Source organism: Psittacula echo (assembly GCF_963264785.1).
Source record: "Psittacula echo genome assembly, chromosome: 1".
Taxonomy (NCBI): Eukaryota; Metazoa; Chordata; class Aves; order Psittaciformes; family Psittacidae; genus Psittacula; species Psittacula echo.
The window spans coordinates 12,941,885-12,967,636 of NC_137735.1; the positions used below are offsets into that span (position 1 = coordinate 12,941,885).

General features: G+C 37.9%; 1 protein-coding gene across 1 annotated transcript in view; it reads left to right on the forward strand.

Annotated features, from left to right (window-relative positions):
• PPP2R2C (protein phosphatase 2 regulatory subunit Bgamma) overlaps positions 1-25,752 on the forward strand; it is a gene marked incomplete at both ends in the record, with an annotated part of 199,466 nt that overhangs the window by 159,625 nt on the left and 14,089 nt on the right. Inside the window, 2 exon segments of the mRNA XM_080623909.1 lie at positions 12,904-13,068; positions 25,174-25,343. Of these exon segments, the coding sequence (XP_080480035.1) occupies positions 12,904-13,068; positions 25,174-25,343 (335 nt within the window).

Consider the following 25,752-nt stretch of genomic DNA (forward strand, 5'->3'; position numbering starts at 1 on the left):
AAATACCAAATTTATGCATCATCCTAAGAGATCCAAGAGCTAGGAAGGTGACTGAATCTTTGTTAGCTAACATAAGAGTTAAAGTAAATTTAATCAGTATTTTTGGAGACAAAAAAGGTAGAGTGAAATCTATTTTGGCCTCTTTTGTATTTTTTTTCACATATCAATTTGGATTTAATTTATAAGATATTGGTAACATTAAGCCTCAAACTGTGATGGTTTTGACAAAGACCAGTAACCACTTTATGTTAAAATATTCAGTACAGGCAACACCTTACCTATGTGTACAGAAAGTTAGGCAGTGTTCCAATGCCAAAATTGTGTATGCACTGTGAAAGAGTATTTTATTATACATTAAACTGCAAAAAGACAGCTCTTAACAGAATAAAACCCAATCTTCATTTTTATGGAGCTGTTAGGCAGTGTTCTTAGATATCAATGATCAAATAAAGCCTGGTTTTTCTTTAAACTGTTTTAGATTCGGCAGGGGTCCACCCTAATTGCAGATGTTAATACTAGATAAATAATAATTAAGAAGAACATAAACGGAGGAAGGAATTCTCTGAGTGCTTGACTGGAGACCACACTGGCCCTGTGGGTGTGTAATTAAACACTGCATCAAGCACCTGTTCTTTGTAACCACTGTGGTTAAACGTGGCATAAAGTAAAGAATTTTAGGCTTTAAACAAAATAACTCATGTGGCCACCAGAATAATGACTCTGGAAATGTGGTAGCTGGGAATATCCTTGATGTGTTATGCTGCCTGTTAGGGAGAATGAAGTAAGGATTCTTCTATTAAAATCACACAAGAAATGTTTCTAGTGTCAATTGAAGAATAAAATTAGTAAATAGGTAAATATGTGTAACTGTAAGTTGTCATCTTCTCTGGACTGTATAGAATCCCAATAGTAAATGGAGCCTTTCGTGAACTCTCAACAGACTCACTTATAAGAGAAGTTATGTGTGTCCCTAATCCAGAGTGCCAAGAGAGAACTGCATTTCTAGGATCACTTAAGTGACTTTGTCTGTAGACACTAATATAGATGCAGCTTCTACAAGAGGAATCAAGTTGGTGATTCTGCTTCTGTTCAGGTAAAACCATGTCCAATTTGGACACAGCATTATTTCTGATGTGGTCATCATCTATTCTAAAATGTCATAATTGAGTAAAGTTTTTTAAAGCAGGAGCAGTTTCGTCTTTATATGTTGTCTTGTGCAAATTGCAGTCTTCAACTGCTGTAATTCAAATAATAGATAATAATTATAGCAGTAAGGGTATGTGAGCAGGGACTATACGGACCTTAAGAGTGATTTTTTTTCTAGAAATATGGAGAAATCTCAGCATCTTTTAGGAAACTAAGTCCAGATTTAGGGACCTCTGAAAACTATGACTAAGTTTGCAAAAGTGGGTCTTTCAAGAGTTTGGTTTGATTTTATTGCTTGCCAGAGGATACTTTATGATTTTTGTCAGAAACAATTGCTTTTTAACTATTCTCATCACCTCATAGTGACTCCAGTCTCGGGAATTTGACTTTAAGCCAGTCAGAGAGAACTGGATGATGGAGCACATCTGATAGCGATAAGGAGCTATATCAGAGGTGGTTAAACAGTATTTTAGCATTGAATCACTCACCGAGACCCTCCTGCTCAAATGTACATTGCAGCAAAGGCAAACAATACATAGTTAGAGTGTCAGATATCAGTGTCTTCAGGGCATGGGATAGTGCTGTGGAAATATTCCCTCTCTAGCCATCCTCCAAAAATAAATAAATTGGAAGCCTGGCCGTGAAAAACTAATTATAGCTGAGGCCTTTGCATTCTTGGCAAAGACCAGTCTCTTCCTTTTGCTGCAGTTGCTTTTAAAGAAGTTAAATTAAGGTGATTTGAGCGTAGCTATAGCCTTGGGATAATTACTGCATTGCAGATTTATTGTTTAATAAAAATATGAATTTGTTAATCAGAATTCATAATTCTGTTACTTATCACTCCTGTCCATACACAACCGGAATGAATAAGTATGTGATTACGTTATCCTTTTAATGGATTTTTTTATCTAACCCTCTGTCTCCTGTAATGCATATGTCCCCAAATAGAGACCCATACCTGTTATTTTGTTGCTGCAGGGGTAAGGAAAAACATAGCCAGAGTCATTAAAATACTCTTGGCTTTGAAAACTGTATAGTGTGTTGCAAAAAGGAGAAAGAAAATTGGCAGAAGTTGCAGCAAATGATAAAGAGTAGTGTGAAATCCTAAGCCTGTAAAAGCCATTTCAGAACTCTTTAATAGTACATTAAAGGACACAACTGGGATTTCACTGTATTCATGTTTGTCGAGTGATCTAGGCAGCGCAACTATAGAAGATGCTTAGAATTTTACAATAGGCGCAAAGATGTCTTTTCACAGATCTCCACAGAGCCAGTTGCTTTCCAATTTAATTGGAAGTGTAGCAAATAAGTTTCTATTTTGTACCAGGCATCCCCTTTAAAATATCATTATCTCAAGCTTTCTCAAGTTTATTGCTATCAAAGAGAGAAAGAGCACTTAGTAGAGCTGAAATTAATCTTAGTGTCACCAAGCAGATTTCCTTTTTCACCCTAGTGGTTTATTCCGTTAGAATCTTCAGGTTTTATCCAGAATCTTAGGTCCTTGGCAAAGAGGGACTTGGGAACTATAGTAAGCAATATTAAATTACAGATAAAGGGTCACATCGCAGAGCTGATACTCAGCTAAGTAGCTCTCATATTTTAGTGTAGTGTGTCTGCAGTCAATGAAGTTATTTCTGTGGAAATAGGCAACAGGATTCAGGATTTATTGTCTTACTCATTTTATTTCTTCAGTTGATGAGTTTTATTCAGTATGGTGCCAGTGTGGAAGCTTTTAAATTGCATGTTTCTGTTTCCCTCTGGATTAATTTCTCATTGAAGCATTTTAAAAATGAGCCAGATGCAAGTGGTGTATCCAACTTGAAAAACATGTATTATGAATTTATTGGAAGTTAGACAAAAAAGCCATTTACACAGTTCTAGGTACAATTATATGAAAAGATAATGTATAAATAATTTAATCAGCTCTGCCAGAGGGGAGAATTCTCTTAAATGAGTCTAATTATTCTTGCTCCCATGTGAATTTGGTCTTGAAATTAACCTTGCAAAGCACAATCTTTTGCAGAGAATTAGCATAAAAGATAAGAAAATATAACTTGCTTTGCTCATTAGCTGAGATCTTTTTGCTTAAAGAGTATTCCATACGAAAATGGAGATGTCATAAAAACACTCACATGGTCATCTCAGGTATTGTAAAGCCTGTGATCTGTTTGAGACTTTAAAACCTGAGAACATGGAGGCTTTTTGGCCTATCGAAGTAGGCAGGGCACTTCTTACTGCAGACATTTCTCTTTTTTCTGTTGTCATAATACAGACTGACAAGGGCTGCGCTTTAGAAGTGCAATTCCATGTGAAATCGCCATAGTTAAGGAAGGTCACTTTTAGGGCCTTCACAGTAAAAATGCTCTGTAAAAAAGGGCAATATTAAGTTGTCCGTAATCGGTGTTCTAAAAGGACGTCAAACAAATAGGCAAAAAGCTGTGAATATTGCACCCCTTTGCTTTGCAGAATCGTCTTGGTGTTTCAAAGTTTTGGAATCTGTATTTCTCTGCAGTGCCTAGAGATCAAGCTAATGGCTTTTCGGTAAATGCTTTCACATAAATTAAGCAACTGGATAAGAAGTCCTGCCAAAAAGATTTAATCAGGTGTCATAAAATTTAATGTAGATGATTTGGAAAACTTTCACTATAGAATTTCTCCTGAAAACTGAATCTGTTCCTCATTTTCATTTCCATGTTGCTCATGTTCAGAGATTCCATGACAGTGCAAGTTGCAGTCAAAAATGTGAGTATAGATTCTGAATGCAAGCCTTTATTAGTATTTTTCAAGTAGCTATTTTTCAGAAGTATCTGGGTAGGTTTGAATATAGTTTTATTTGACTCTTTTCATAACAAACATGCAGGGAGGGGACAACATTATGCTCTAGAAGACACTTCTAGCTAGCTAATTTCTGAAAAAAATCAATCGTTTGTGACTTGAATTGTAACTTGAGTTAAAATATGGAATTATTCTACTCTGCTGGGGTACAAATACTGCTGTATTGGGGTTTGCGAAAGGTATATGGAAGATTAAATTATATCAGGAATGAAAAATCCCCACCAAAATGCTCTAAAGAGCCTGTACCCTCCAGCTAGAAGTTCTGTGTCTGCCTTTTAATAGGCAGATCTTCCTCAGCTGCTTGGGATTTTAATAATTAGCGAGAAGAAAATTCTTGATGGTATTACCTGTTAGTGCAAATGTTATTCATTAAAAGAATTTTATCTCTTTTTTGTGGGAAACAATCCCTAGCTACTTTTAAGATAGATTTTAGGAAGCTATATATGTTGTATCTCTCTGTACTACCAGGGACTGGATTCAGCAAACCAAGTAGATCGTTCTCAGTTCTCTTTTAAGCACCTCACTGATTTCAGAAAAGCAGGTTTGTGGATGATGAGATGATATTGCTTTAGTTTATAAGGTATCCTTGCCTTATTGTGTTGAAGTTGCACTCTTTCTGTGGAACCCTTTCTAGTATGTGATACATCGTGCCATTTACCATACTACATAGAATAGTACTGCCTAAGAGAAGCTGAGCTAGGTGAATTAATAAGTCTCTTCTATTAATAATTTATATGTACCTGAAGCTCTTCTCGTATTTATGTTCCAAATGTAATGTTAAACATCCCTCAGTAGTTTGAGACAAACCATGATTAATTAATATGCAAACACATCAACTAAACATGACTTTGCAGCCTTTCAGTGATTGAGTAATGTACAAAAAAAAATGCAGATGTGCTTTTAGAAATTCAGGTCTTCCTCTGTTGACTCATCCACTTAATTTTGCTCTCAGCTGTGTATATGCAGATAATGATTTCTTTGCTCTTCAAAATTTGAATGTGCATATGGTTGTCACTAAAGCAGGCATGTGACTGTGTCTACAGATGAAATGCAGGCGTTCTGTTCTAAAAAAAGAAGCCCAAAATTCCGTTCTTAAAAAAATTACAATTTTCCAGTAGCTACTTCTAAATTCATTATTCTGTAGGTGAATTAATGGTTGCAACGCGTGTGAACAGGCCTAGTGATGAGAAAGCTTGGACATTCAGAAAACTTGTAGACAGGGCCCTTAGTGACATGGTTTAGTGGTGGATTTGGGAGTCCTGGGATAATGGTTGGATTTGATGATCTTAAACGTCTTTTCCAACCTAGTTGATTCGATGATTGTAACTTGAATTATGTTAAATACTCTTTCTTAGCAGTGCTATTCTACAATTCTTTGCTTTCAACAATTGTTCAAATGTTGCATCTACTCCATAGGTAGTTTCTCTTATGTATTAGATTTGTTTATCTTCAACTTGCATACAGCAAAGTCTGTGATATTTACTGAATGTATGGCAGTAAAAGTAACTTCCTAAAATTTGACTAAGTACATTCGAAATATGTTGATTCTCTTTTCAAGTAATATTTGCCTGATGGAGACTTGAGGATTTCTTAACTGCTTTCTGGTTTTATTCTACTGAGATAATAGGAATGCAAAGTAATTGTGATGTTACAAGGATCAGAATGAGATCTCTTAAATTCACAATGAATCTTTAGACTGGTCTGCATTCTAGGGAAAAACTCCAAAATATAAATGTAACAATAACAAGAGAACCTCTCAAAACCAACTAAACAAGTAAAAAACAGCGAATACATGCTGGATTACTGTGAGTAAGGAGGGGAAAGACCACTATATCAGAATCCAGAACTATTGGTCTTGCTGGCCCTTAAACTTACCTTTGCCAAGTCTTTACCACTTCATGCTTCAGTTTCATTATCTCTAAAACACTGACACTGGTTCTGACTCTCTTTGAACTTTATGAATGGAAAAGGTTTCCTAATACTACTTCTAATTTATTGCCAAGTATCTTCAATTGTGAATGAAACTTGAGATGGAAAGTCCAGGAGTTGCAGCTCTGATTCAGAAGTTTCGTATCTAAGTTCTGTCCCTTGATTTGTGTTCAGCCTTGAGCAAATCTTGTTAGTCCCTTAGTGCTGAGGGACTCTGGTTCCTATCAGTTGCCAGTTAAATCAGTGGTATCTTGATTCCTAAACACAGTTTCAGGGTATGATGTTCGTCTGTGTGCTCCTCATGTTTTGTAAGTTCTATGGTGTTAGAAGGCAGAAACAGAGAGCTAAATTAGGCATGAATCTGGCTGAAGCTTTAGATATTAGACTGTGAGGAAACACAGGCCATCTTGTACTGACAGTGCAATTACACTGTGCATAATTGTGAGGCCATTGCCCAAGAAGCACAGCTCCAGCGTGCAGACCTCCTTGTTATCTACACTGTATAAATCTGCATTACCAATAAGAGAGGAGGATGTACTGAGTATATCATTCTCTGGTTGAGCTTGATCTCAGTGGTAGCTTAGTTTTTATACCTCTTGTTTACCTAAAAAGGCCAAATTCTCTTTTGTGGCTAGTTCTGTCTGAGTAGCTATGTTGTAGCTGAGTAGCTAGAAAGCTACTAGCTGCTCTAGCTACTCTAGCTGAGTAGCTAGAAAGTTTATTGCTGCTGCAGTCTCTTAAGCTATGACCATGTCTTTCTTCTTCCACTAACATCTCTTTTTCATCTAACTTAGGCTGTAATCTTTGAGTTAAGAAACCTCAGAAGTCCACAGAACTGTGTTAATGTTACTTAATTTCCTTGTATGCACTTGGTACTTGCTTTTTATATTACAAACGTTTACTCTGTGTTTGCACAGCACCTAACATAATTGTCTATGAATTGGCCTTCCACGTAGAGCTAACTGGCCCCATAGCAGTTTTTACTTTTTCTGTACCTCATAATCCTGATATGAGAAAAAACAGAAAAAAAAGGTGTCAGAAGCCTTTGCACTATCATAATGGCACAATCAAAACACCTTTGATGGAGATGTTTTATTGCCAATCAAAATCAAGCCATTTAAATTGGTACTTTTAGCAAATCACCAGCAGGGTGAGATTGTTGCCAGAGTTCCCAACTCCAGTGTGATGGCTGAAAAATCGCCGTTATAAAGTCCATGGAATTAAAAATAGAATTGGGCTGACATTCTACTACTAAGTAATTTTCAGGTGTGGATCAATACCTTGCATTAACAGATAGTAGACCCAAGGCAGCTTCAAGGAGCACACACTTTTCAGCAGTTTCTGCTTCTGTGGCTCAGAAGAGTCAAATGATCTTGCATTGACTCTCATTGCAGACAATGTAATTGCAGCTCTCTGGGCTTTTAATGAAACCTGTACGTACATGCTTTTAGTGGAGCAGTGGGCGAATGCTGTTTGATAAAAAGCATTGACACTGTGGCTATTAGGAGTACTTAGAATACAAATAGTGGGCCATCTTTCTGCCTAAGGTAAGACTCTGGGATTTGAGCAAAAGGCCAGATCCATTAACCTATTGACAATCTATTCCAGAAACCCTTGATTCTTGGACAACAGGTCTGAAAGACAAAGATTCAGAAGCTTGACCCTCTCCAATGGTGTCCTTACTATCCTGACATGCCTGTTGTAGATTGTTGTTCAGCAGTGGAAAAATACAGTGTATCTTTAAGAAATGAGAAGAAAGGAGTTAACTGGGTGGTTATTTAAAGGTTAGAGCTTGCTTCTTTCTTTCGTAAGATTGATGTAATCACAACATGATGTTTCCAAGCATGCTGATTCTGTCTGTGCTCCCTGATGTACACATGGAAGAAAACTGTAGCCATTTGGAATTAATTCCGTCAGCTGGTGAATGGTATAGGAGTGATATAAACCCCATGTAAATAATATAGGAATGATATAACCACCATGTAGGAAGTGCAAAACTGATAGAGCTTGATTTGTAACCATCAGAGTTCCTTCCTTGTAATGAAAATAGTGTGCACTAAATGACTAACAGAGGAAACCACTCAGAGAAATGCTTATATTAGAAGTATAGGCCCTCAGCAAGACCACTGTAATCAATTACCTTAAACTGAAGCCCTGGCAGCTACTATGAATTGCTATTGATTTCATCTACCAGTCAGTGTATCTTTGTAGGGCTAGGCTGGAATGTAGCTGTGAGATGTAGGCAAAATTAGGAGCTGGAACAACCTCGCTGAAAAACACAAGCAGCCACCAGGTTTGGGGAATGTATGTTATGCTGGAGTTTGTTTTTTTGAAAGTGCTTAAAAACCCAAGTCCCACACAGGGGTAAAAATGATGTGTGACATCAGCATACATTGAAATGAGAAAGGTGAGAATTTGGGGTTTTTTTGTGAAGTTACTATGGAAAATGATATCTGGCTTTCCAAAGAAAGCCTCTTTCCTCTATTGCAAGTTGAATAAAGGGAGGGCAGTTTTTTTCTATACTCTTCATCTGACTATAAAAATTATTTCCTTCTTGCAGTGGACCCATGTATATAAATGTTTCCAAAATAGTGCTATGAGATGCAGTCCCTTACATGCTGTAGCTTGTGAATTGAAAGTTTGTTTTCTACAAAATTCACTTTCTGGTAGAATTCCTTGATAGTTTCAGAAAGATGAAGCAGCTATTTCTTTATGCATGCTGTTTGCTTCAAAGGGAATTTAATCTGTTTTGAGGAGACTGCTATGTTTCTATTATCATGGAAGGAAACTTATTCTGGAACCTTTTTTGCTCAGCAGGAACCGTATGCGTTTTCCACATTTCATTATACACGTTTTGGCATGAGCGTAAAGCAGGCATGTTCATTTATATTCTAGCTGATCAAGAGGAAAAGTCTGATTAATGTGAATTTTGGATCAAGGTGAGGGTCATCTTTGTAACCTTCACTAAAAGGGACTTTATGGAGTGACTTCTCCCAGAGGGGGATTTTTCTGTTAGATCAGTGGCCCAGAGGCAGTGGAACAAATCTTCCTCCTGTCATCCTCATTTTACTATCAGCTGACAACAGCAGCACAAAATACTGCGTTAGAACTAAACACACCACATAACTGAATCTTGTACTCAGATCTTATCCATCACAGTAGTGCGTATAATTGCAGGTTGTTAATCATGCCTTTCCTTATGCTCTTCCGTTCTTCCTTTCCCACTGATTTGCTTCCCCTTCCTGAGACCTCTCCCTAAAGCCTCCTTTCTCCTCTTGGTCAGGTCCTGTCCTGCCTGCTCACTCTCCTAAATTAGATCTCTGTTCTTGAACAGTTTTGGGAAAGCAACGTAGGTACTCATTTAAACTAAGGGTTACATTGCCTTAGGGTATCTTTGTTGCCTTTCCCAGAATTTACTCCAGGTCTCCTATTCTAGTTACACTAACCCAATTGCAAGAACATCACCTATAACTGTTGTGGTCTCCAAGCATACTAGACCCTTCATTTCCATTTTGCTGTGAAGAGCACCTAGAAAATCTGTAGGCCTCTTCATATCTTGATCCTGTTTCGCTGTGCCAAACATAGGTATGAGATCTGGTATGTTAGATGGCAAACAGTTGGGTTAGGAGGGACAGACCTGTTCTATTTTTTGCAAACAAGAAGATATTTTCTGTTCTTTGCTTTAATGTCAGTGAATTAAAAGACTGCCAGTGCATTCCAGCCCATCCCTGGCAAGGCACCAGTTCATCCTTCCCATAGAACAAGTATCTACCAGGGATCAAAATGCCTCGTTCTTCGCAAGCATGTGTGGGAGTCAAAGGAGTGTGGAGATTTTTTTGTTTTATTAGAGGAAATTCCTATCCTGTTCAGGCACAGGAGCACCACCTTTTCGAGGACAACATGATTATATCCTAGTGCACTGCCAGTGGTGAGCTCTTTAGTCTTTCTTAGATAGCTTTGACCCTAGTTGTTCTGTCCACACTCTGAAACTGAACTGCATTACACATGGAACCACAGGAGTCGGATGTGACTGGTATTTCAGATGTGAGTGAACTGGGGGAGAGGGACCATGGCCTGCTCAAGGTATCCCGCCATGAGATACGATTGCAAGGGTAGAGGATAGTGTAGGAGACGACTCTACAGATTTGTGCCATTAGAATTCTTTTCCCTTTAGCAATAGAATTTTCATTTAATCAATTTCTGCCAGATTCCCTCTTCTTTGAGCTTTTTAAGTTCACCAAAGGGCCTGTTTCTGAAGCACACTGTCTGCTCCAATTTTTTTTAATATTTTCATGCCATGCAATGTTATGCTTAAAAGGAAGGAAAAGACACAAAGGGAAGATGGAAAAATAGAAATGCAAAATGTCTCATGGGAGATGCTTGCTCTTGCCATGTCATGCTAGTTTAAATACAGTTCCCACACATCACATGTCAAGCTGTATTTGATTGTTTTCAAATAGATGGCAAAAATCATGAGAGGAGGAAAATGCTCTTTTGTGTGACACGCTCTTCTTTTGATACATTGGGTTTTGTAGCTGTCAAAGCAAAGACTGCTTTTCCATCTATGATTACAAATGCATTTGGGGTAAGTCTCTTTGGCAACTCTCTATTCCCTTGATTGTTTACTTCAATACAAATGTTATTGTTTTAATTTTTCTAAATCCAAGGAAATGAGGAATTGCCCGTGGTGCATTTTCCCTGTGATCCTCAGTAGGCAATGAGGTTCTTTCTCAGTGGAGATTTAGATCACATCTGGAACTGCAGTCTGTTTCAAGTACTTTTTGCTTTTCTGGCAGGAGAATGGAATATTTAATTTCATTATTCAGCATAGGGTTATTCATTTCATGCAATGAAGGGAAATTCATCAATATTGTCTTCAGCATCCAGAAAAATGGTACTTACCATGACTGTTTCACATACTGTATTTATATTTTATATCTTTCTCATCACTCAGCAATTATTCATCTCTGCTGAGAGGTGAAATTCTTGTATTGAGTTACTGTAATTTCTCTGAACTCCTGAAAGCAGTTCAGTCTCTTGAAGGAAATTGCTTTTACTTCAAGTAGAACTGTCTTGAGACAGTTTCACCAAATACAAGTAACTGGATAAAGGTTGTATTTTCCTGTTGATTTTCAGCAGTATTTAGTGATGCTTTATTAAAGTGGTAAATCAGTGTTGCTACATCTTAACATTCACTCACTAATATTATTCCTGATGGGCTCTTGGAGATGGATGCAAATGTGATAGTGCAAGTAAGAGGGAGTGCAGTTGGAATGCAACATTAATTTATTCCCAGTTGTTATTAAATGTCACAAGATATTAATAGTTTTGCTGATATTTTTCTTTTTAAACCACTTGGTATATGCAAAAGAATAAAATCAGTGTGATGTATTTGTCTGTGCAAATTCATCAAGATAATTATCTCTGTATCTTCTGTATTATGTTTAATTATCAATGTAGTGTCCCAGATCTGCATTTTGGGGAAAGATCAAAGTATAGGATGACAGACTGTTCCCTGTTCCCACAGAAATCAATCAAAGATCTTCCATTTGGGAAGTGGGCACAGTGGGAACAGAAACAGGCTTAGTATCCTGATATGTGATTTTTCTTGCCATCAGTAAAACAGATTTTCTCATTTATCTTATCCTCTGAGATGTTTAAATTTTGAATGTCAGATGATTTAAATTTTGTGTTTGGGGAATCCAGGCACTGAGATGATTTGTGTTTGGGGCACTGAACAGGGACTCAGTAGATCTGGGTTTGTTCTGTCATGCATTTCCCATGTGATCTTATGCAAATCCTTTATTGCCTCTCGCACAGCCTTGTCAGTAAAATAGGATAATGTTACTCTTCTCCTTGTTCGAAGGGTTTGTTAACATTTGGATGGCTTATCTACAGTGCATTGCTGAGGGCCGTATGAAAATCTACAATCTTATTTAAATGTACTGCTTCACATATATATCCTTCTTCCACTTCATTCTTCTGCATCTTCTGCTTTCTTACAGCCTCTCGTGGGACTCTCTCATTTTTTCTTTATAATAAATCTTTCACAGGCTGGCCTTCTCCTCCAAATATGTACTAATTGGGTTCTGGTTTTTAATCTTAAGGCAGGTAATATGTATGAGTGGATATATAAGTGTTGGACGGGCATTTTGTGTGCTACACTTGATGCAGATAATCTTTGCTCATCCAACTAACAGGTTTGTGCTTAGGAAACTGGATTTTTGATGTATTTTCTTCTGGGTATTTTTACTTAAATATTCAGGTGTACAATTCTCTGTCACAGAAATTCAAACTGATTTCAGTAGTGAGCATTCTTTCCATAAAAACCCAGGAATACCATTTCAGATACTTCTTTTGCAAGTATTCAAATAGCAGAAGCAATACTGTGCACATTCTTTTAGAAAGGAAATTGTATCAGTATATGTGTGTGTTTCTGATGGCTTCTGATTTTACTGTATTTGCCTTTGCAAAAAAAAAAAGTGTATTTATTGTTTGAGGCTTTTCACTTAAGCTATGTGTATTTTTTAGCTCAAGTTGCATGATCATAGAAGCCAGTGAGCCTTTACTGGAGGGAGCAGATCTGAGCTGTACATTGTTCCCTATCCATCAGTATTATCTGGGATAGAGCAGTGATTTCAATAGCAGCTACAGGAGATATAGCTATCTGCTCTCTGTTAGTTTTAACAATGGTGAGTTCTGTATCCCCTGGAATACTGTTTCTTTGATGTCTTTGCACAGCATGGACAAATGTTGACCTAGTAATGGCGTGTGCTGCAAAGCCATTGCTGAGTAGTGGCTCTTTGAGTTGGTGTAAATAGGACAGGTATGGAAAATTAAAAACACCCTACTGCCAAAAAAATGAGTGTATCTTTATCTAGAAGTGTTAAATGTATGGACATTTACATGCTTCCTTCAAGAAGTCAATGAGAGTCATTTACTAAGAGTGGTTTACTTGCAAACTGCATTTTCCTTAATAAAACTTCCATTCAGACATTGTAGATATAAAGCCAGCCAATATGGAGGACCTGACGGAAGTGATTACAGCCTCTGAGTTCCATCCCCATCACTGCAATCTCTTTGTCTACAGCAGCAGCAAAGGATCCCTGAGACTCTGTGACATGAGGGCATCGGCTCTCTGTGACAAACATTCCAAGCGTAAGTCCTTGCTTCATTGTGTCCCAGGTGTCATTAAAGTCTTACTATTCACTGACAGCATGTAGATGTTTGCATACCCCAGTGTATTAACTTCTCAGTTGCAGGCACAGGTGAAAAGAAAACAGCAAAAGGAAGAAACTTTTGTCATCCATACAGATACCTATGAACTTGATAACAGTCATGTCTGTGACTGGTCTCCCTGGTGGTTCTTATTGCAGGGATGAGCGAAGAACTCACAACACTCCAGCAAAAGAGAAATGATTTGTAACAAATGAAATATGCATGGGGGAGGAGTATTTAAGTAGATGAGCATACTGTTTTGAATACAAAACTACTGTTCTGAATATGCATCAAGTAAATTTTGTCACTCAAACTGCCTTCAAAATATTGAAAACATTGTCAGGATTTAAAAATGTCGGGGTCCTTCCTAAAAATTTAGCTCATCATTCCCTATAAGTGACGGAGCCACCAATTCATGACAGTTCATACTTGAGACCTACATAAGAACAAGGAAGTAAAACGTTGAAATGTGAGGCTGCCTTTGTTCTCAAAGTAAAGGATGAAGGAAAATGCATCTTGCTATCAGCTTTTTGTAGTCTAGGTGAGAAAGAATATGGTTCTTCCTGGGCACTTTGCCTTCTGCAAGCAACCTGTTTATTCCTGCTCTTCTGAGAATGAAAATCAACAGACAATGGCATTGTGTGATGTGGCTGGTTCCTATGAGGAACTGAGAACTCAGTGAATGAACTGTGGTGGCTCTGCTTGAGCTACCTTCAGGACTGGGACTTCCAGGACACTTCCATTGTGTCTTCAGTTTCTTTTGCAATGTTGAAACATTGGGAAGGAAATTCAGGAAAAATTTTATGTCATTCTGTTCCTCCTTGAACCTTTTGAGGTAGGCGGTACTTAGTAGTAGAGGCAGGAGGGAAGGAAGAAAACATTTGAACATTTAAGTGGGACATAAGTGGTGCACAGATTTAGCACAGAAGGTGTTTTTTTAACTGAAGTAAATGTAGTGAAGAGCCTATGACTAGGCGTTTTGGCTGCAAGGAGAAGTGCACATGTTCCACCACTTAGGATGTGGTCTCCAATTACAGAAAATAACCTTTAAGGACAATCTCCTAAGCAAAGAAGTGTTTTACCTTTGTTAGCTGTACCCCCTTGTACTTGTAGGGGAAATTCAATACCATGAAGTGAAATGCAAGCATGACACAATCTGGCACATTGTTTTGAGTTATCCTGTCCTACTTAATTGTTTTGTTCCGTAATACTTCCATTTTTTTCCTGCTAATAAGGCCTCCATGCCCCTGTAATTCAGTGCCAAATGCCAATCGTAACTTACTAAAACTATACAGTAACCCTGGATGAGAGAAGGACTTTTATGCCAGAAGGGAGTGCAAGGTCTAATGGTCATTGATTAAACTCCATTTTCCAGACCTATGAGTTAGAAAATAGCCATTTAATGTAGCATTGCTGCACTGAACTCAAGTCAAGCTCATTGAGAAGCTGAATGTGTGCAATACAAAATTGATACAGCAATAGTAGAGCTTCCAGATCATTAAAATAGGCCCGTGTACTGCTGATTGGGGTGGTTTGATTATAGTTCTCAGAGACAAGCAAAACTAATTCTATGAAACCCATAGCAACCTAAAAAGGACATATCAAAAAAAACAGTCCACAAAATCAAATATGTACTCAATTGTCTGTCTGAACCTTCTCTGTACATCTGATTTCTCTTTACAGCTGCTTTACACATGGTGCGTGTGCATGATCAGTACCCTGCTCTCCTACCTCAGCTCACCTTTCAACCTTTCTCCATCACTGACTTCACTTTTCAACCAAAAAGCCATGACTACAGTCACTGTAAACCCTCATGTTTTGCTATGCATCTCTACTTTCTTAATTCAGTCTAATATTACTATGTTAGAATCATAGAATAGTTAGGGTTGGAAAGGACCTTAAGATCATCTAGTTCCAGCCCCCCTGCCATGGGACACCTCACACTAAACCATGCCACCCAAGGCTCTGTCCAGCCTGGCCTTGAACACCACCAGGGATGGAGCATTCACAACCTCCCTGGGCAACCCATTCCAGTGCCTCACCACCCTCACAGTAAAGAATTTCTTCCTTATATCCAATCTAAACTTCCCCTGTTTAAGTTTGAACCCATTACCCCTTGTCGTATCACTACAGTTCCTAATGAAGAGTCCCTCCCCAGCATCCTTGTAGGCCCCCTTCAGATACTGGAAGGCTGCTATGAGGTCTCCATGCAGCCTTCTCTTCTCCAGGCTGAACAGCCCCAACTTTCTCAGCCTCTCTTCATACGGGAGGTGCTCCAGTCCCCTGATCATCCTCGTGGCCCTCCTCTGGACTTGTTCCAACAGTTCCATGTCCTTTTTATGTTGAGGACACCAGAACTGCACACAATACTCCAAGTGAGGTCTCACGAGAGCAGAGTAGAGGGGCAGGATCACCTCCTTCGACCTGCTGGTCATGCTCCTTTTGATGCAGCCCAGGATACAGTTGGCTTTCTGGGCTGTGAGCGCACACTGCAGCCGGCTCATGTTCATTTTCTCATCGACCAACACCCCCAAGTCCTTCTCTGCAGGGCTGCTCTGAATCTCTTCTCTGCCCAACCTGTAGCTGTGCCTGGGATTGCTCCAAGCCACGTGTAGGACCCTGCACTTGGTTAACAGTATCTGAATTTCAGATACTGTTCTGGGAGTGTAATGGATATGCATATTTTTAGGGATAAAAGATCCAGTGTAAAACTTGTTAAAAGTAAGTGGATTCTTAGCATATGTTTTTGAATTTTTGGGTTGATTCCTTTTTCAGTCCCTTTGTTATCCAAATCTCCCATAGCTGGGCTAAACTCCATTGCAGCTTTTGAGGAAAGTGCCATGTGTACAAGACTAGAGATTGCCATGAATAATTACTGTGCCATACTGTATAAATAAATTACACACTAGTATCTGTAGTGTAAGCCACTGGCACAGGTTGTTAATAAATTATAGTGTTCTTGAAGATTTCTGGTTTGCTAACCTCAGTGGCAAAATCTCTCTGTTCAGCATTAGTAACCACAACACTACAAGGTTTCCATTTACAAATCTTTCATGGCTCTGACATGAAAGAAACAAGAGACTTCTTCCATATCTGCTCATTCTTGATGCCTATGCTGAGATTTATTAGCAAGCTGCCAATTTGTGTGATGAGATGTAATGGAGACCTCTGTACCTTAGAAAAATAATCTCAGACCACAAAATCTATACCTAAGGCATTGAAAAAATATCAACAGCTGAGCTTTAAATGGTCATTGAGATACTGATAAGGTGTGATAAAATGTGTTGTTTTTCTAATAGACTACCTGTAACTGCTTCTTACAACACCTTTTTAATAGATCATGCAATGCTGAGAGAGCAATCAGGAGCTAAACATATATGGCCATTACAAATGGATAGCCAGGAAAGCCCAATCTGTAACCATTGGGGAGATACATACATAATATGGTTCCATGTTATTATCTGACTTCGCAAGTAGTGGGAGAGAATTCCATCAAAATATTCTGGGAAGGTGGTAAAGAAGAGATTAATGCCCCTGCTTATTTAGGGTATTAGAGGGATAGGAATAAAGAAGAAGGTGTTCTTGCAGTCCATAGGGTTATAGGTAAAGATTTAAAACAGATATGAAAGCCACACTCAAGCAGCAAGAAATAGGAAATGAATTTAAATATGGAAGCTTTCTTCTTAATAGTGTACGTGGCAAAACTGCCAAGTCACCTTTGAGGTGTTATTCAGGCAGCATACATGGCAATGCAGTGTAGAAAGAAGGTAGTGTACAGGAAATCTATGACAGCAGTGAAACAAAAAGAAGCTAGCAGCTGCATGAAGTATCATTGTTAGAAATGCAACAAATACTTGCTAATTCGATTTTGATCTTTTCTTGGTAATATTCAGAGTTCTTTATAAATGTGCATGAAGATAATACTCTTTCAAACAGCTTGTAAACTAAATACATACATATAGCTATTAGAGCAAATCATCTAACACAGAAGTCAGCTAAGAAAAGCTGGGCTTGCGCATGTCAGAAATAAGAGCTTTTTCAGCAGTTCATCAGAATTATTAAATTCAGTCTTAAGTGATATATAGAAACTGTATAGTTATGCAACATGGAAATTTAAGTCACTTGAGTATAGCTACTATTGATATTCTGTGTAATAGCATTAATACCTTAAAGTCCTTGCATGCTTCAGAAGTTGTAATCTATTTAAATGCTGTTATGTTGCTTGAAGGGTTTTTGCATGTTCATTTCTTGGTATGTATTTGTAGACTAAACCCATATTTCTAGTTATCCATTACCCATGTGCAAAATTTACAACAAAATATTCCAAGGAAGAAGGAGTTTCAAGTTGATTGCTCTGTGTGCTGTAGTTGTCTTTAAAATACAGACTTTGGGGTTACATAGTGCAGTTAAGCTCTGTCACCATTAGTTCATGCTTTCCATCTTCCATACAGACTTCACAAGCTTCTGACATCTGGATCTGTAACAAGAGCCATTTAGAGCCCCCCTCCCTTCGACTAAAGAAGCATTTGTAGATGACACTCAATCCTAACAGCCACCTTTACTGGACTCATACTGAAAGGGGCAAATCGTCTCAGCTGGTGCCTTCCCAATACCATGGGATGGATAATTAATATCTTACAAGCGTAAAATGGTCTTCAGAGCAATGCAAAGTGAATTTAAGGTTTAGTTTGTGACCCAAAGATGGTTGTGGTGTCTTTTTTAATTTGAGAGTCCTTTTCCACATTGTTATGTGAAATCCAGGCATGAAAGAAATACCAGCCTTCTCCAAGGATAAATGCCACTGTCCTGTCAGTCTGCTGAGTAACTCAATTTGGTTATCCAGTGGTTTGGGGTTTTGTTTTTGAGGTTACCTTTGATTTTAAACTTAAGAATTCAGAACTGTGGCAGCAGCCAAAACAGAAATCAAGGATAATGTTTTGAATTTTAAAAATTAAATTAATTATATTTACCAGTCCTTTAAAGGAGGTTGGAATTTCAGAGGCAAGGCAGCTTTCAGGCCTCTGGCTGAATATGGATTATCTTTCATTTGCAGCAGAGAACAACCAGATGCACAAAAAAAGCCTGTGACAGAGTATCCCTGCTGAATTTGCTAATTGATATTAGCCTTTCCAAATGAATGATGCTTATTGTCTCTGGAAAAGAGACATCTTGTTTTTCTTCCATGTGAACCTTACATCCAAAATACGCTTTTTATTTGTGCATCTGGTCTCATGTCAGGTTATCATCTGTGAGCTAGACAGCCACTGTTCTCCCTTTGTGCATTGAGAAGCCACTGTCAAAGTGATGTCCACTTCAGGCAAAATCTGCAAGGTTTCATGTGACGGGAGTGAAACTTATCTGAGCCTCTGTAATGATTTTTCGCTGTGCTTTAGTAAAGGGTTGTTCTCCTTATCCTAAGTCTGGATTTATTTTATAAGTATGTATTACAAAGACAGATACTCCTTGCTGATTTTATATCCCCAGTGAAAAAATGTGCCTGTATCCTGATAATTTTGTAATTATGACTGTCACTAAAGATCTGTTACTACAATTTCACACATGCTAAACTAGATCCGGGAAGGGATTCTCCGCTGTGCAGGAATCCCATTGAAATTTGGTATAAGATTGGCTTTAGCATGAGCTCCAAAGCTTCCATCCTGCTCCGTTTGGATGAATGTGTAATAAAGACATTTAAAACACGACTAATGAAAATTCAGAGTGTTTCTACAGAAATACAATCATGTCTATATAATATTTCCTCCAGTTGTGCAGGATATGTTAAAATTAAATCAGAGGAAGAAAAAACCCACCCTGATTTACCTACTTCTAGCTGTCAAATAGTAAAAGGAAAGAGAAAAGCCTGAAGTGATGGTAAATGATTTATGATTGAAGAGGTGTTTCATTAACCCCTCTCCACCAACCACACAGAGATAAAGCAAATAATTGCTGTAAGATTGCTTTAATTATTCAGTCTATTAAAATTCCTGTCTTGTTTGCTTAATATTTTAATAGTGACAAATACCGCTTTTCAGCATCTCATAAAGTCAATATTATTCTTTCAAGATCCTATTTCATAGGGGTAAAAAAACCCAATTGTCACTATCCTTTTATATGGAGATCGGAAAGACTTATGCATGAATTTGGCTTTAGAGAAGTAGTAGTTTTATGTCCCATTAACTCCATAGGATTGCTCACAACACGTGGCATTAAACACGCACATAAGTCTTTGTGAGACTGAGGTTTAAAGAGGCTTGATCTTCTAGATTAGCTTTGCATTTTTATCACTTCCTTGCTCTCTTTAGCACCATGTCTCTCTATTAACAAACTCACTGGTAAAGTTGCATTAATATAAGCTACTTTGTAGTGGAGCTCCCCTCCAGTCATCTTCAGCTATTGATCTGGCTCTGCCTTCCAGCGCTAATGCACCATCCCTTGTGGTTTGTGACAAGCTGCAGCAACTCGCTGCAGATGGCGAAACAGATTCTTAAATATTGATTTGAGGCCTCACTTTTAAAAGCTATACTCTCCAGAGGTATTGATGAGAAGCCTGGTTTTAATATTGGGTCACTGGATAAAGGAATGCTACATAGTAGGTAGAATTTCAGCCTTGTAGTGTGGAGGTAGCTTCAGAAACTTGCTTTCACTCAGAGGAGGAAAATGGCGTCTAAGTGGCCAGAACCTGAATTATATAAAAACAAATGGAAAACTGAAATCTAAAAACATTCTGCTTTTTCAGTTTAAAACATGGTCAGCAACCACAGACTATGCTAATATAAAGAGTTAAATGATTGTGGTTAGATATTTATACTGAAGTATAAAATAATGTGTTATAAAAAATTGTATTTTAGATTGCTTATGAAGGTGGACTCAAAAATTCCCACGTGTATATAACCGTATTAAGCAGAGTAGACCATGAAGGCAAGATTGTCATATTCACAGAACATCCTGATTTTGAAAGAGAATTTCTGAAGGAGGTGAATATATGAGTGGATTGCCTTAATGCCAAACAATAAATCATTCAGAGATAGTGAAATACTGAGTAAGTAATACTGGTAAATCAAACTGTTATCATAAACCATGAAGCTTTAAAAGGCATAAAGAGACTATGAATTTAAAAAGGAGCTTTGCAGTTGGTTTTGATTCACTTAGAATCTGCTCAGGTACTCTTTTGTATGATATCTTCTTTTTTTTATTAGCAATGCAAAATAATGACTATGCCTGCGTAGACCAGAGGTGCTTCTAGCCCAGTATTCTGGCTCTGATGGGGCAATAGAAACATCAACAGAAAATGTTTGACTGAGCTTTGCAGTTAGAAGCTGGGGACTTTAGTGAAAGTGAACTTACGGCATTTAACAATACTCAAATGGATGCTTGGGTTTGAGGGTTGTTTTTTGTTTTGTTTTCCTTAAAATTCATAGAATCATAGAATAGTTAGGGTTGGAAAGGACCTTAAGATCATCTAGTTCCAACCCCCTTGCCATGGGCAGGGACGCCTAACATGAAACCATGCCACCCAAGGCCTCAAAAAATTGTGCAGTTACTTTTAAACCTGTGTATGATTTTTACTGTTCACAATATCTTTCAGTAAAGTCTTTAGTAGCTTAATTAGGTATGAAGGTATCTGCTCTGTACTTACCCTTTCCTAGCTTCATTTGGTGACCCATACTTGTTGATTGGAAGAGACAGTGTACAAAGTGAACTGTCGTTCCCTATTCATCCGTTCCATGCCACTCTTAATTACAAACCCCTCGGTCTTTCCTAGGCTGAGTCGTCCCAGTCTATTTAGTCATTCCCTGCATGGAAGTAACTTGATACTTCTGGTCATTGCCATTGCCCACTTTTTTGTTGTCTTGAGACCTGTAACACACTAGAGATAAGACCAGAACTACACATAGATCAAGATATGAACATATCTTGAATTAAATGACACAGAAAAATTAATGCTTTCTGTATTGAAGCATGTGTCATGGACTTAAAATAAATGGATGTGATTAGTATTTAAAATAAATTCAATGAATTTAGCTTATGGGGGTTTTATACTAAACTTTATGAAATATATGTGGTAGAGCAAATCACAGCTGTCCTGGGGAATGGTGCTAATTTGTCATCTAAACACATTAGAGTATAATGGAAATGTTTATAAGATTTTTAGCTTAGGATCATGTTTGTGAGAAACATTTAATTAGTATAACTGTGTATTCCAGGAAACAAAAAAATGTTTAAAAAGTGTTTATTTATCAGCTATCAGGAAGGCATATTTGTTCTTGTTCCTTTTGCAGGTTGCTGTGGTTAGTCGGTAAAAATGGGTGAAATTTCATACATTTCAAAGTACCATTTTCCCGTACATTTTAATCAGGTACTACAGCCATTTTCATTTGGGATTTGAAATGTAAGAGAGACTTAATTTAGATGATCAATTGTTTGGTTTGAGACTGCATTTGTTTTGCATGTTTATGGAGCTTAAAAGCCACTGAGAGATTAGTTGGTCCAGTATTTCCACGTCCAGTTGGAATACACCTGTTGTGTGTAACAGAGGTTATCTGTAATAAGTCCTAAATTCAGCCTAACTGCAGACTGTCTTTGGAGGAGGACAGAGAGTTATTTCATGGTGCAGGATTTCCAAGAACTTCAGTCTAAGTAACAATGCTTAAGTGCTCTAAAACCCAGAAGTTTTCAGGATGGAATACAAACTGCAAACAGTATCCTCTAGGAAAAAAACTTCAGTAAGTTATTATTTGTTCATAAGTAGAAAGAAAATAGCTTTGTTTTTCTACTATAGGGAAGGACTTTTTATAGCTGCTTATAATTTTGTCCTGTGAATGATGGAATTTCTTACCAAATCTGTGGAGCTGATAAGCTTTCATCTTCCAGGTTTTCCCTGGTTTTGTTTTTGTTTACCCTCAGATAATTACATAATCTACAATATATGTCAGCATTATTGTTCTTTGCTTTTCATTTAAATATGTTTGGCTTTGTAATAGCAAAAAGTTGGTTTTATCCATGGTTCTACTGTTGGTTGGCAGTAACAGAAATTGTCAAGATTCATATCTTTATGCCTTAAGGAGTACACAGCTTTATCATTGAGTTCTTCTCCCTTACTAGTTCTCTCTTTCTCTTTGTTTTGTTTACTGGCATTTCACCGTAAACACTTGCAGTTATCATCAAGTGCTCAGGCCATGATAACATTTTGCCAAAGGTTATACTCTATGTTCCTTTCTTTTAAAAGCAATGAAAGATTTGTTTAACTGAATACAGTTGACATTTCTTTTATCCCATCAAATTTAGCTCAAAAATAAAAAGTAGCTCCAGATAAACTTTCATTATATTAGATAGATAGCTTTCCTAAACCCTGCCCCATATTATCTCAGATACTGTTATTGATTTCCCTTTAAACAGATCGTTCTTCTTTGTGTATTTAAAACCATTATTCCTATTTGTATATTGGAACCATCTGCCTTGTAACAGTGCTGTGAGTGCTGATGTGTTTATTTCATCTGGGCAAAAGGTGAAAATAAGAGGAAAAGGAGGAGGTGGAAGGAATGTTGCAAATTCAGCCAAGGCATTAACTGGGGACCTATAGTATAATGTAGAGAATTATGTATACTTCTTGTTGCAATGGCTTTGGAAGGAATACAGTTCTGTATGCCACATTAGACTGTGACTCTGCACCCACCATATGAGCCATTTTTAGCATTATTATTATTTTTTAAAGTTCACATATGCCAGAATGTGTACCCTGCAGCGATTAAAGCTCTGCTCTGCGAACTACAGATGAATTTTCAGTGGTGCTGAAGTCTGGAGAATAGCAATGACTCCATCAAAAACGTGCATCTTTGGAAATGGGACAAATAAAGAGGAAAACCTTTTTATGAGAACATGGGGGTTTATGTTATTTCTGAGGCTGAGTTATTTTGGGCTACTGTTGGGGTAATGGTAGTTTGATATCCCTCTTTCCCAATTATGTATTAGGGGAAAATGGAATGCTGTACTGCAGTGAAAGGTAGCTGGTGAAGCTGAAGAGGAAGATACTATCAGTGACTACATGGTCTCTCTTCAGGCCTTTACAGTGGGATTTCAAAGTATCACATTTTTTGCAATTACTATAAAACTAAAAAACCAAGATGAGTAAGAAAGTTACATTCACATGTGTACCAGTAATTTTTGTCAGCCATTAGTTCCTGTTGAGAATTGAACTTGAAGATTAGTTTGTTGTTTGGGCTTTTTTCATAGGATATGTCTTGTCCAAAATGTACAGCTTTCAAGTTTGTGGAGTCAGTCCCATATCAAAATAAATGGGAAGTTGCAGTGGCAGCACCCTGAGTGCAATGTAAGCTTGATGAGAGCCCTAAGCAGACTTCCCAGCTTACCCATGTATCCGCCAGTGAAGTAAGGGACAGGATTGGTGCCTTCCGTGGAGGCTGGTCTCCAACACTGGCTTTACTCAGAGATATGCTCAGCTTCCCTCCCTAATCCCCATGATATTTCTCTATTCCACAGTCCTGTCATGAAGGTCATATATAAGTCTGAGCAGTGTCATGTTAAAGCTCAGCACACCACACCATCTGTGATTCCTGTGTTCGTTAGTTTGCAACTAGACAGGTAGCTTAGTGTCTTTGATATAATTAGCACAGTGAAGGTCATCAAGAACAATATTAATGAAAGTTAAATACCCTTTTTCATGGCAAGAGTTAGTTATTAAGAAGTGCATAAAAATATTCAAAGAGTATAATAGAATTTCTAATCAAATCTCAGTAAAGTTCTGATTCCAGGTCCTGGTCTAAAGAGATTTATCTAGGTACAGAAAAGTATGCTAGATTTGAAGGTTGGTGTTTCTGGTGCAGATTGTCCCGTGGAATAAAAGCAACTTCCAAAAGATAAGTCTAAAGTGTAGTGAACAGAAAGTGTGTTTCCAGTGCAGGCTGGTAAGCCTGGCTTTGCAAACAGTGGGCAAGCACCATGTTTTCTTCTATCAGCTTGAGGAGGCCAGGACTGAATTTAAATTGCTTGCCTGAACTGAAGCCCAAGTCATGTGGCTGTCACTGCTGTTCTGTCTCCAATAACTCAACTTGTAGTAGCCAAATTGAGTGAATATTATGCTTTTTTGCAGTGTATGCATAACCTTTCATCAATTCTAAACTAGAAATAGCCAAGACCCAAGAACACTGTATCTCATTTACTGAGGCCAGTGCCTTGTTCTGGTTGCTCAGGCATCTGCTGATGCTAGGCTTTCTCTGTAACATCGGGAGCTGCTGCTTAATTTCCTGTAACAATTTTCTTGGCCTGGTTATGCTGACTTTAGGAACTATCTGCAAAGAATTGCTGCTACTAAAATTTCTACTACTATCTTTCTCTCTGTAATGATACAAGGCTTTCATGCCTGCTTTAGTTTCTGCAGTTAATTAATCTAAGTCTTTCTAATACTTACTGTGGTAAGAATAGTAAAGCAATAAACAGTGCAGATAAAGGATGAAATGGTTTAATCTCATTAATTAGTAAAATACAGAGAGTATCCAGGTACAAATATTACTCCTGATCAGTTGGAGGAGACACGCAGAGCCAAGAAAATATATCTCAGCTATAAATGAAGGTGTAGTTCAGTTAGTGTGTAGTTGGTTATTTTTTTCTTTCCTGGTTTTAATAGCAACTTCACATCATAATTAGGAGGATTAAATTCCTGCCAGCCAAGTACAGAGTTTGGACAGATTAAAGGGAAGAGGTATGAGAAATGATAATTGCTTTGTGCTCGTCAGGCTTCTATTGAAAACCTGACAGGATAATTACAAAATACGTGCTTTGCACAATGTCCAGGCAAATTTTTACAGAACTATTTAAAGTTGTTCGTTTACAGCCTGTCTGAAAAGAAAAGTTTTTTCCCTCTTTTTGAAGTAGTTCGTTACCATTTTGATGTGTGGTACATGTCCAAATATAGACCTCATTCTCATGTGCACGCCTGGCTGCGTTCCACTGCCCACCCCCAAAAGAAAATTGCCCATCATTTTTTGCATTACCCCACATATTTCTCTCTTGCTTCTTTTTTTTCTACAGTTTATGAAGAACCAGAAGACCCCAGTAACAGATCATTCTTTTCAGAAATAATCTCTTCAGTGTCAGATGTCAAATTCAGTCACAGTGGTAGATACATGCTAACGAGAGATTACCTCACTGTCAAAGTTTGGGATCTGAACATGGAAACGAAGCCCGTAGAAACATACCAGGTAGGTATCTCCTACATCTTGAAATGCAACAATATAAAAGCAGGTCAGTGTTCAAAACGACAGTGTTTTCCTGAGATGTTTAGAAATGCTTTCCTTAACTTCTCATTGCTTGGTCTGAGAAGCAACTAGCTAAGAGACATGTGGTTAAAATCCTCACAGTGGCATCACTGTAGTTGGAAATGGGTAATTTCAGCATTAGTAAGGAAGTGTATGGCCTGGGGAGCCAGAGTAGCACTCTCTGTGGATTGGGTTCATGAAGGTAATGATGCTTCTAACAAGGGAAATCGTCTCTTCACTTTGGCATCTGTTTTCAAATGATATATTTCACCATTAACATTTAAAAGTAACTGAGGAAAGGATTTTGTGTGTTTTTAGCATTCAGCTCCTGCTGCGACTGCTGAGAGTTTAC